Source organism: Babylonia areolata, chromosome 13, assembly GCF_041734735.1.
Source record: "Babylonia areolata isolate BAREFJ2019XMU chromosome 13, ASM4173473v1, whole genome shotgun sequence".
In the NCBI taxonomy this organism is placed as follows: domain Eukaryota; kingdom Metazoa; phylum Mollusca; class Gastropoda; order Neogastropoda; family Buccinidae; genus Babylonia; species Babylonia areolata.
Genome location: NC_134888.1, coordinates 14,846,232 through 14,858,730, shown reverse-complemented (window position 1 = coordinate 14,858,730; position 12,499 = coordinate 14,846,232). Strand labels below are relative to the sequence as shown.

The following is a 12,499-nucleotide window of genomic DNA, read 5'->3' as shown; positions in this document are numbered from 1 at the left end:
ATCCAGTAGTACTAACTCACTGTCCAGTATTAATTACTCACTATTCAGTATTACTATCTCACTGTCCAGTATTAATTACTCACTATTCAGTATTACTAACTCGATGTCCAGTATTAATTACTCACTATTCAGTATTACTAACTCGATGTCCAGTATTAATTACTCACTATTCAGTATTACTAACTCGATGTCCAGTATTAATTACTCACTATCCAGTAGTACTAACTCACTGTCCAGTATTAATTACTCATTATTTATTCAGTATTACTAACTCACTGTCCAGTATTAATTACTCACTATTCAGTATTACTAACTCGATGTCCAGTATTAATTACTCACTATTCAGTATTACTAACTCGATGTCCAGTATTAATTACTCACTATTCAGTATTACTAACTCAATGTCCAATATTAATTACTCACTATTCAGTATTACTAACTCACTGTCCAGTATTAATTACTCACTATCCAGTATTACTAACTCACTGTCCAGTATTAATTACTCACTATCCAGTATTGCTAACTCACCGTCTAGTATTAATTACTCACTATCCAGTATTGCTAACTCACTGTCCAGTATCAATTACTCACTATTCAGTATTACTAACTCACTGTCCAGTATTAATTACTCACTATTCAGTATTACTAACTCGATGTCCAGTATTAATTACTCACTATTCAGTATTACTAACTCGATGTCCAGTATTAATTACTCGCTATTCAGTATTACTAACTCGATGTCCAGTATCAATTACTCATTATCCAGTATTACTAACTCACTGGCCAGTGTTAATTACTCGCTATTCAGTATTACTAACTCGATGTCCAGTATTAATTACTCACTATTCAGTATTACTAACTCGATGTCCAGTATTAATTACTCACTATTCAGTATTACTAACTCGATGTCCAGTATTAATTACTCGCTATTCAGTATTACTAACTCACTGTCCAGTATTAATTACTCGCTATTCAGTATTACTAACTCGATGTCCAGTATTAATTACTCACTATTCAGTATTACTAACTCGATGTCCAGTATTAATTACTCACTATTCAGTATTACTAACTCAATGTCCAATATTAATTACTCATTATCCAGTATTACTAACTCACTGGCCAGTGTTAATTACTCGCTATTCAGTATTATTAACTTAATGTCCAGTATTAATTACTCACTATTCAGTATTACTAACTCGCTGTCCAGTATTAATTACTCACTATCCAGTAGTACTAACTCGATGCCCTGTATTAATTACTCATTATCCAGTATTACTAACTCACTGTCAAGTATTAATTACTCACTATCCAGTAGTACTAACTCACTGTCCAGTATTAATTACTCACTATTCAGTATTACTATCTCACTGTCCAGTATTAATTACTCACTATTCAGTATTACTAACTCGATGTCCAGTATTAATTACTCACTATTCAGTATTACTAACTCGATGTCCAGTATTAATTACTCACTATTCAGTATTACTAACTCGATGTCCAGTATTAATTACTCACTATCCAGTAGTACTAACTCACTGTCCAGTATTAATTACTCATTATTTATTCAGTATTACTAACTCACTGTCCAGTATTAATTACTCACTATTCAGGATTACTAACTCGATGTCCAGTATTAATTACTCACTATTCAGTATTACTAACTCGATGTCCAGTATTAATTACTCACTATTCAGTATTACTAACTCAATGTCCAATATTAATTACTCACTATTCAGTATTACTAACTCACTGTCCAGTATTAATTACTCACTATCCAGTATTACTAACTCACTGTCCAGTATTAATTACTCACTATCCAGTATTGCTAACTCACCGTCCAGTATTAATTACTCACTATCCAGTATTGCTAACTCACTGTCCAGTATCAATTACTCACTATCCAGTATTACTAACTCCATGTCCGAACTCGCCCTCAAATGATTCAAACATACTCTCCAGTTTCGCTTATTTACCACCGTGCACAGGTGACTTAAAAGCTGCATAACTAATACTCCTACCCCCCCCCCCTACCCCCACCCCCCCCCCCACACACACACACACACACACACACACACACACACACACACACACTGACAACTCGCCAGCTCTCTCTCCCAACCCATCCTTCTGTACTGTTAACTCGGCCTCCACTGTCATTTAACTGGCCAGGTATCGCTAAGTCACCATCCACTGTAACTCGCCAAGTATCGCTAAGTCATCATCCACTGTAACTCGCCAAGTATCGCTAAGTCACCATCCACTGTAACTCGCCAAGTATCGCTAAGTCCTCATCCACTGTAACTCGCCAGGTATTGCTAAGTCCTCATCCACTGTAACTCGCCAGGTATCGCTAAGTCATCATCCACTGTAACTCGCCAGGTATTGCTAAGTCCTCATCCACTGTAACTCGCCAGGTATCGCTAAGTCATCATCCACTGTAACTCGCCAAGTATCGCTAAGTCACCATCCACTGTAACTCGCCAAGTATCGCTAAGTCATCATCCACTGTAACTCGCCAAGTATCGCTAAGTCACCATCCACTGTAACTCGCCAAGTATCGCTAAGTCCTCATCCACTGTAACTCGCCAGGTATCGCTAAGTCATCATCCACTGTAACTCGCCAGGTATCGCTAAGTCCTCATCCACTGTAACTCGCCAGGTATTGCTAAGTCCTCATCCACTGTAACTCGCCAGGTATCGCTAAGTCCTCATCCACTGTAACTCGCCAGGTATCGCTAAGTCATCATCCACTGTAACTCGCCAAGTATCGCTAAGTCATCATCCACTGTAACTCGCCAAGTATCGCTAAGTCCTCATCCACTGTCACTTAACTCGCCATACGGTATCGTCAATTCCCCTTCAAGTATCGCTAAATCACCTTCCACTGTCAATTAACTCGCTATTCCGTATCGTCATTTTTCCTTTTAAGTATCGCTAACTCACCCTCTGCTAACACTTAACTCGCCATCCGGTATCATTAACTGCCCTTTAAGAATCGCTAACTCATCCTTCTGTTTCGCTAATCTAGCAGCACGCACTGCTAACTCGCACTCCCGTGCAGTCAGCGCACCTTCAGAATGACTAAAATCACCTTCAAAAATCGCGAACGCACTGTCACGAATCACCAATGCTCATCCTGCCTGTATCGCTTGATTACCACCCTGTAAGATATCCACACGAACTAAGACAAAAGCGGCTGTCGTCACAGAGAGAAAGGCAGAGGGGTCGATGCACAGAAAATGAAGAGAAAAATATCCAGTTTAAAAAAATCCATACCGACGAGTCACGACACCAAAACGATTTTTATAAAAAGGGCTTGATTTTTGGAGAAAACAAAAATTCTTTGTAAGAAAAAAAAAAGAAACAGACTGCCCTCTGACAAATATGACAAAAACACATCAAAATCATTGCCACAACACCTTTGCATATGATCCACTTGAAACAAATAGAAAAGAGTCAAAACATTAATAACTAACTACTATATAAAAGAAAAGAAAAAATCCGGTTCCTGCAGATAAAAGAAACAATATGTATCACCGCTACATTGGCAAAAGCACCTCCAAAATAAGGTTTTCGAAAGTTTAAAAGGACACCAATTTAATGACATGACAGTGACGCAGATGGCTTTTTAGAAACACGAGGGCAATACGAATTTAAAACACACGTCTACATCGATTTGAATACCCTTGATCTGAGAGAAGTGTACACTTATTCGGACTTGCCCAAATTAGAACAACAAAAGTCCAAGACATCTGGGGAAAATCAAGATACACTTTAGAACACAGTACGAAAAAAATCATCTGTAAAGTATAGGAGCAAACGTTTAACAGAATCACAAAGGGGAAGAAACAACAACAAAAAGTATCCCCCAAAATACTGTAACTTCACAATGTAGAGTTATTCCCCTTTACGATTCAGTTCAATCTTCACTTCAACGATGTAGTTTTGACAACAATATATCACAGACAAGTATATAATTTATTGCCCTGCCCGTCCATTCTAAAAGCAAAACAACCGGTAAAAGAACCATGAAAATAACATCACTGATATATGATGGTAAGAATATTCAAAACATAATCACAATAATAATAACAATAACAATAATAATAATAATAATAATAATAATAACAGGAACAAAAAAAAAATAACTTGTGCGTACATACCTCTGTGGGTGTGTGTGTGTGTGTGTGTGTGTGTGGTGTTGTTGTTGTTGTTGCTGTTGTTGTTGTCGTTGTGGGTGTGTGTGTGTGTGTGTGTTGCTGTTGTTGTTGTTGTTTCCAGTGACATTCATGTAAAAACACATTAAAAGCAACAACTTAGCTGCATTCCAGTGCCATTTACTGTTTAAGAATCTGACTGTATGGGAGCTGTATATGAATGTTCTTTTCAACGAATAGCGACTGTCAAAATGGAACTAATATGTATGCCTCTTTAAAAAGAATTATTCTTAAAATCCTCCCTGTTCTTACTCATATGCCACCCTGTTTCATAATAATGCAATATTTTATAGCCTAAGAAAAGGCATGACTTTAGGGGAAAAAAATAAACCGCGTATGTGTGTGTATGTGTATGTGTGTATGTGTGTGTGTGTGTGTGTATGTGTGTGTGTGTGGGGGGGGGTGTATATCTATATACGAGCGTGTATATATAGAGCGCGCGGCGTTTTAATGAGACATGCGTAACATCAAATAGTTTCACTTAAAAAAAACTATACTGGACTGATAGAAAGTTTGTACACAAGCGTATACAGTCAAAACGCTAATAAAGCCAAGACAGTTCACAAACATTTCTTTTTCTTTTTTACGCGTCTAATTTTCATTCCTCACAAACGTTTTACATCCCAGAAAAGGTCTTCAATGCCTTAAAGGAAACAAGAGAAAACAGATGATCAAGAAATGCTATTCGCATAGACTTGTATTGATACATTAATTTGGTTGAGGCATTTCTTCAATATCTCTGATCTTTATATTTCTTGTTTGTTTGTTGTTGTTGTTTTTCAAAATTACGATTTAGTTATGTTGTTTTTTCTCCACCCTTTCAGGACAGATTAAAACGGACCCAAAGAAAACGTTCAAAACTGAAGAGAGGTATCTATCTCATTTTACATATGTTAATAAACTAGTCCCCGTTTTCAACTTTGAAAATAAGGGGGGGGTGGGGGGAAGAGCAGCTCCAGAGTGAAATTCCAAAACAAGAAATAAAATCGTCACGAAAATTTATAATCGGACAAGAAAAGGAAAGGACATTCAGAAGTACATTTTATCGAATGTGAAAAAAAAAAAAATGCCCTTGTCAAAAAAGAATCTTCACGTTCATTGGTCGGTCGTAGCAAGCAGAACTGTAATACCTCCTGGGATTGGCTATCGTGCCTCTAACACCTCCTGGGATTGGCTACTCCGGCACGATGTTGCCATCTATCAGCAGAGTGTGGACCAGTCCGTTGCGGCGACTGCCTCCAGACTCGGTGACGATCTGAGCCGTGTGCTCATCCACCCAGAAGTTCACTCTGGATCCACCCTCGGTGAACTCATTCTGTGGATGTAGACATGGGGCAAAACATGGTGAACTCATTCTGTGGATGTAGACATGGGGCAAAACATGGTGAACTCATTCTGTGAATGTAGACATGGGGCAAATGAATGTAGACATAGAACTCATTCTGCGAATATAGACACAGAACTCATTTTGTGAATGTAGACATAGAGCTCATTTTGTGAATGGAGACATAGAACTCATTCTGTGAATGTAGACACATAACTCATTTTGTGAATGTAGACACAGAACTTATTCTGTGAATGCAGACATGGAGCAAAAGAAAGGTGTACTCATTCTGTGAACAGAGACATAGGGCAAAAAATGGTGAACTTATTCTGTGAATGGGGCAAAAATGAAAATCAAGGCTCGAAACCTTTCACACACACACACACACACACACACACACACACACACACACACACACACACACACACAAAGTTATGAAACGTTAACTCTCCACATCACACAAAGGAAAGCTGACGTAAATCTCTCTCTCTCTCTCTCTCTCTCTCTCTCTCTCTCTCTCTCTTTGTCTGTCTGTCTGTCTCTATTTCTCTTCCTCTTTCCCACTCTCTCTCTCTCACACACACACACACACACACACACACACACACATACACACACACATTCTCTCTCTCTCTCTCTCTCTCTCTCTCTCTCTCTCTCTCTCGCTCGCTCGCTCGCTCTCTCCCCCTCTCTCTCTTTCCCTCTCCCTCTCATTCAGTTTCTCCTTCTCGTTCTCTTTCTCTCTATGTCTGCTTCCCTCTCTCTCTCGCTCTCTCGCTCTCTTGCTCTCTCTCTCATTCATTCTCTCTCCCTCTCTCTCTCTCTCTCTCTCTCTCTTTCTCATTCATACACTCTCTCCCCTCTCTCTCTTTCCCTCTCTCTCTTTCCCTCTCTCTCTTTCATACTTTCTCTCTCTCTCTCTTACTCTCTCCCCTCTCTCTCTTTCCCCCTCTCTCTCTCTTTCCCTCTCTCTCTTTCATACTTTTTCTTTCTCTCTCTCTCCCTCTCTCGCTCGCTCTCTCCCCCTCTCTCTCTTTCCCCCTCTCTCTGATTCATTTTTTCTTTCTATTTCTCGTTCTCTTTCTCTCCATCTCTCCTTCCCTCTCTCTCTCTCTCTCTCTCTCTCCGTCTCTGCTTCCGCACGCCATCCGCCCCCTACACCCTCCACTACCCCCAGACAGTAGTGAACTGACCTTTGTCGTAATTTCCTCTCCATTGTGTGTCACATCCAGAGAGTCCAGGTCTGAAAACGCAATGCGAATAGTGATAATTACGACGACGACGATGATGATGATGATGATGACTACGATGACGATGATGATGATATGGATACTTATATAGCGCCTATCCCCGGTCGGAGATAAAACTCTTAAGCGCTTTACAAACTCGGGGTCGTTTGCACGACAGGCTGTCTATCTGGGTAGAGCCGACTGACGGCTGCCACTGCGGGGCGCTCGTCATTCGTTTCCTGTGTCATTCAATCAGATTTCAGGCACGCATGTGTATGTCCATGCTGGTTATGTTCTTGTTTCCCTAACCCACCGAACGCTGACATGAGTTTCTGGAATCTTTAACGTGCGAATTTGATCTCCTGTGAACATCAGAGCAAGTGGTTTACAAACGCCTGAACATGACAGATTGACAACAGCTCACAGCGTCCACCACTACCAGATTGACAACAGCTCACAGCATCCACCACTACCAGATTGACAACAGATCACAGCATCCACCACTACCAGATTGACAACAGATCACAGCATCCACCACTACCAGATTGACAACAGCTCACAGCATCCACCACCACTACCAGATTGACAACAGCTCACAGCATCCACCACCACTACCACATTGACAACAGCTCACAGCATCCACCACTACCAGATTGACAACAGATCACAGCATCCACCACCACTACCAGATTGACAACAGCTCACAGCATCCACCACCACTACCAGATTGACAACAGATCAGAGCATCCACCACTACCAGACTGACAACAGCTCACAGCGTCCACCACTACCAGATTGACAACAGATCACAGCATCCACCACCACCACCACATTGACAACAGATCAGAGCATCCACCACTACCACATTGACAACAGATCACAGCATCCACCACTACCAGATTGACAACAGATCACAGCATCCACCACTACCACATTGAGAACAGCTCACAGCATCCACCACCACTACCAGATTGACAACAGATCAGAGCATCCACCACTACCAGACTGACAACAGATCACAGCATCCACCACTACCAGACTGACAACAGTTCACAGCATCCACCACCACTACCAGATTGACAACAGATCACAGCATCCACCACTACCACATTGAGAACAGCTCACAGCATCCACCACCACTACCACATTGACAACAGATCAGAGCATCCACCACTACCAGACTGACAACAGATCACAGCATCCACCACTACCAGACTGACAACAGTTCACAGCATCCACCACCACTACCACATTGACAACAGCTCACAGCATCCACCACCACTACCACATTGACAACAGCTCACAGCATCCACCACTACCAGACTGACAACAGATCACAGCATCCACCACTACCAGACTGACAACAGTTCACAGCATCCACCACCACTACCACATTGACAACAGCTCACAGCATCCACCACTACCAGATTGACAACAGCTCACAGCATCCACCACCACTACCAGACTGACAACAGCTCACAGCATCCACCACCACTACCAGATTGACAACAGCTCACAGCATCCACCACCACTACCAGATTGACAACAGCTCACAGCATCCACCACCACTACCAGATTGACAACAGCTCACAGCATCCACCACTACCAGATTGACAACAGCTCACAGCATCCACCACCACTACCAGATTGACAACAGATCACAGCATCCACCACCACTACCAGATTGACAACAGCTCACAGCATCCACCACTACCAGATTGACAACAGCTCACAGCATCCACCACCACTACCAGATTGACAACAGCTCACAGCATCCACCACCACTACCAGACTGACAACAGCTCACAGCATCCACCACTACCAGATTGACAACAGCTCACAGCATCCACCACCACTACCAGATTGACAACAGCTCACAGCATCCACCACCACTACCAGACTGACAACAGCTCACAGCATCCACCACCACTACCAGATTGACAACAGCTCACAGCATCCACCACCACTACCAGATTGACAACAGCTCACAGCATCCACCACCACTACCAGACTGACAACAGCTCACAGCATCCACCACTACCAGATTGACAACAGATCACAGCATCCACCACCACTACCAGACTGACAACAGCTCACAGCATCCACCACTACCAGATTGACAACAGATCACAGCATCCACCACCACTACCAGACTGACAACAGCTCACAGCATCCACCACTACCAGATTGACAACAGCTCACAGCAGCCACCACCACTACCAGATTGACAACAGCTCACAGCATCCACCACTACCAGATTGACAACAGCTCACAGCATCCACCACTACCAGATTGACAACAGCTCACAGCATCCACCACCACTACCAGATTGACAACAGCTCACAGCAGCCACCACCACTACCAGATTGACAACAGCAGCTCTCAGCATCCACTACTGCCACCCACCACCACCATCAAGGCCCTGCCCCGTCACTAAGGTGTGCCTGACATCACATCATGACACCGTATCTCATCATGCAAATTACAAATGGTTATGTGAATGACAGCGAGATGCATTGTTCCAGTATGCTCTTCGTGATTTATTCATGAAACTTGAAACAAAATTGTGGAGATGAAAGACCACCTCTGTGTGTGTGTGTGTGTGGGTGTGTGTGTGTGTGTGTGTTTGTGTGTGTGTGTGTGTGTGTTGTGTGTGTGTCTGTGTGTGTTTGTGCATGTATCTGTGTGTCTGCGTGTGTCTGTGCGTGCGTGTGTGTGTGTGTGTGTGTGTCTGTTTGTGTGCGTGTGTTTGAGAACAGTGTGTTTTTGTGCGGAAACAAAAGAAACTAAAATTCAAACACAATGGAAGATGGCTTCTAACACAACTTCTCAGAACAGACAATGTCTGATGAAAATGATGAAGCTAAACAAATAAAAGCAAACTTGTGCGTGCATACGTGCGCTCGCACATACACGTACACACGCGCACACACACACACACACACACACACACACACACACACAGAGGCGCGCGCGTGCATATTTCAGTGTCACTGAATGTATGACAGCAGCCATAACCTCGAAGTGCAACCCACAGTGAGGGCAAGAAACAGTTGTCCACAGTGAGGGCAGAACACAGTTGTCCACAGTGAGGGCAAGAAACAGTTGTCCACAGTGAGGGCAAGAAACAGTTGTCCACAGTGAGGGCAGAACACAGTTGTCCACAGTGAGGGCAAGAAACAGTTGTCCACAGTGAGGGCAAGAAACAGTTGTCCACAGTGAGGGCAAGAAACAGTTGTCCACAGTGAGGGCAGAACACAGTTGTCCACAGTGAGGGCACGAAACAGTTGTCCACAGTGAGGGCAAGAACACAGTTGTCCACAGTGAGGGCAAGAAACAGTTGTCCACAGTGAGGGCAAGAAACAGTTGTCCACAGTGAGGGCAAGAAACAGTTGTCCACAGTGAGGGCAAGAAACAGTTGTCCACAGTGAGGGCAAGAACACAGTTGTCCACAGTGAGGGCAAGAAACAGTTGTCCACAGTGAGGGCAAGAAACAGTTGTCCACAGTGAGGGCAGAACACAGTTGTCCACAGTGAGGGCAAGAAACAGTTGTCCACAGTGAGGGCAGAACACAGTTGTCCACAGTGAGGGCAAGAAACAGTTGTCCACAGTGAGGGCAAGAAACAGTTGTCCACAGTGAGGGCAAGAAACAGTTGTCCACAGTGAGGGCAGAACACAGTTGTCCACAGTGAGGGCAAGAAACAGTTGTCCACAGTGAGGGCAGAACACAGTTGTCCACAGTGAGGGCAAGAAACAGTTGTCCACAGTGAGGGCAGAACACAGTTGTCCACAGTGAGGGCAAGAAACAGTTGTCCACAGTGAGGGCAAGAAACAGTTGTCCACAGTGAGGGCAAGAAACAGTTGTCCACAGTGAGGGCAGAACACAGTTGTCCACAGTGAGGGCAAGAAACAGTTGTCCACAGTGAGGGCAAGAAACAGTTGTCCACAGTGAGGGCAGAACACAGTTGTCCACAGTGAGGGCAAGAAACAGTTGTCCACAGTGAGGGCAAGAAACAGTTGTCCACAGTGAGGGCAAGAAACAGTTGTCCACAGTGAGGGCAAGAAACAGTTGTCCACAGTGAGGGCAGAACACAGTTGTCCACAGTGAGGGCAAGAAACAGTTGTCCACAGTGAGGGCAGAACACAGTTGTCCACAGTGAGGGCAAGAAACAGTTGTCCACAGTGAGGGCAAGAAACAGTTGTCCACAGTGAGGGCAGAACACAGTTGTCCACAGTGAGGGCAAGAAACAGTTGTCCACAGTGAGGGCAAGAAACAGTTGTCCACAGTGAGGGCAAGAAACAGTTGTCCACAGTGAGGGCAGAACACAGTTGTCCACAGTGAGGGCAAGAAACAGTTGTCCACAGTGAGGGCAGAACACAGTTGTCCACAGTGAGGGCAAGAAACAGTTGTCCACAGTGAGGGCAGAACACAGTTGTCCACAGTGAGGGCAAGAAACAGTTGTCCACAGTGAGGGCAGAACACAGTTGTCCACAGTGAGGGCAAGAAACAGTTGTCCACAGTGAGGGCAGAAACAGTTGTCCACAGTGAGGGCAAGAAACAGTTGTCCACAGTGAGGGCAGAACACAGTTGTCCACAGTGAGGGCAAGAAACAGTTGTCCACAGTGAGGGCAAGAAACAGTTGTCCACAGTGAGGGCAGAACACAGTTGTCCACAGTGAGGGCAAGAAACAGTTGTCCACAGTGAGGGCAGAACACAGTTGTCCACAGTGAGGGCAGAAACAGTTGTCCACAGTGAGGGCAGAACACAGTTGTCCACAGTGAGGGCAGGACACAGTTGTCCACAGTGAGGGCAAGAAACAGTTGTCCACAGTGAGGGCAGGACACAGTTGTCCACAGTGAGGGCAAGAAACAGTTGTCCACAGTGAGGGCAGGACACAGTTATCCACAAACCGAATTTATCCCCAGTAAATGTTGATGGCAGCTGTCCAGAGTAAGGGTAGAACACAGTTGTCCACAGTGAGAACAGGCCACAGTTGTTCACATTGAGGGCAGGCCACAGTTGTCTGTCCACAGTGAGGGCAGATCACAGTTGTCTACAGTGAGGGCAGGTCACAATTGTCCACAGTGAGAGCAGACCACAGTTGTCTACAGTGAAGGCAGAACACAGTTGCATGTCCACAGTGAGGGCAGACCACAGTTGTCTACAGTGAAGGCAGGCCACAGTTGTCCACAGTGAGGGCAGACCACAGTTATCCACAGTGAAGGCAAGCCACAGCTGTCCACAGTGAGGGCAGGCCACAGTTGTATGTCCACAGTGAGGGCAGACCACAGTTGTCCACAGTGAAGGCAGGCCACAGTTATCCACAGTGAAGGCAGGCCACAGTTGTCCCCATACCACAGTTGTCACAGGGTTGATGGTTCAGTCTCCGGACCTATCGTTTACTGTCCAGCTCCCGGAGGTGTAGAGTCTCAATAATCTGGACGCATGATACACAACCAACTGTTCTCCACGGGTGGCGGTCTTCAGCTGTGGGGTTTCCCCTGCTGATCACTTGTCAGGATGTGATGATTTTCTTGCGTTCTTGTACCTCTTGCACTGATCCTCAGGTGCTGTTCTTGACGCCAGCTCTGAGAAGTCGTGACTGGATGACGTGTGTCTCAACATCCGGAATCCATGCCTTTCTGAGGTCTTCATTGCCTGGCAGAACACGTGATCCTTCCACGAGATGCTCATCAGCTTCTGGTGTGACTGAAGGTGGATATGTTCC

At 44.4% G+C, this 12,499-nt stretch overlaps 1 protein-coding gene across 1 annotated transcript in view; it reads right to left on the bottom strand.

Moving 5' to 3' along the window:
* Window positions 1-2,122: 2,122 nt before the first annotated feature.
* LOC143288841 (fas apoptotic inhibitory molecule 1-like) overlaps window positions 2,123-12,499 on the bottom strand; it is a 48,493-nt gene continuing 38,116 nt past the window's right edge. The window contains exons 3-4 of the mRNA XM_076597487.1: window positions 6,735-6,784; window positions 2,123-5,532 (exon numbers count right to left, since the gene is read on the bottom strand). Coding sequence (XP_076453602.1) covers window positions 5,392-5,532; window positions 6,735-6,784 — 191 coding nt within the window. The 3' untranslated portion in view covers window positions 2,123-5,391. The remainder of the gene's footprint in view (window positions 5,533-6,734; window positions 6,785-12,499) is intronic.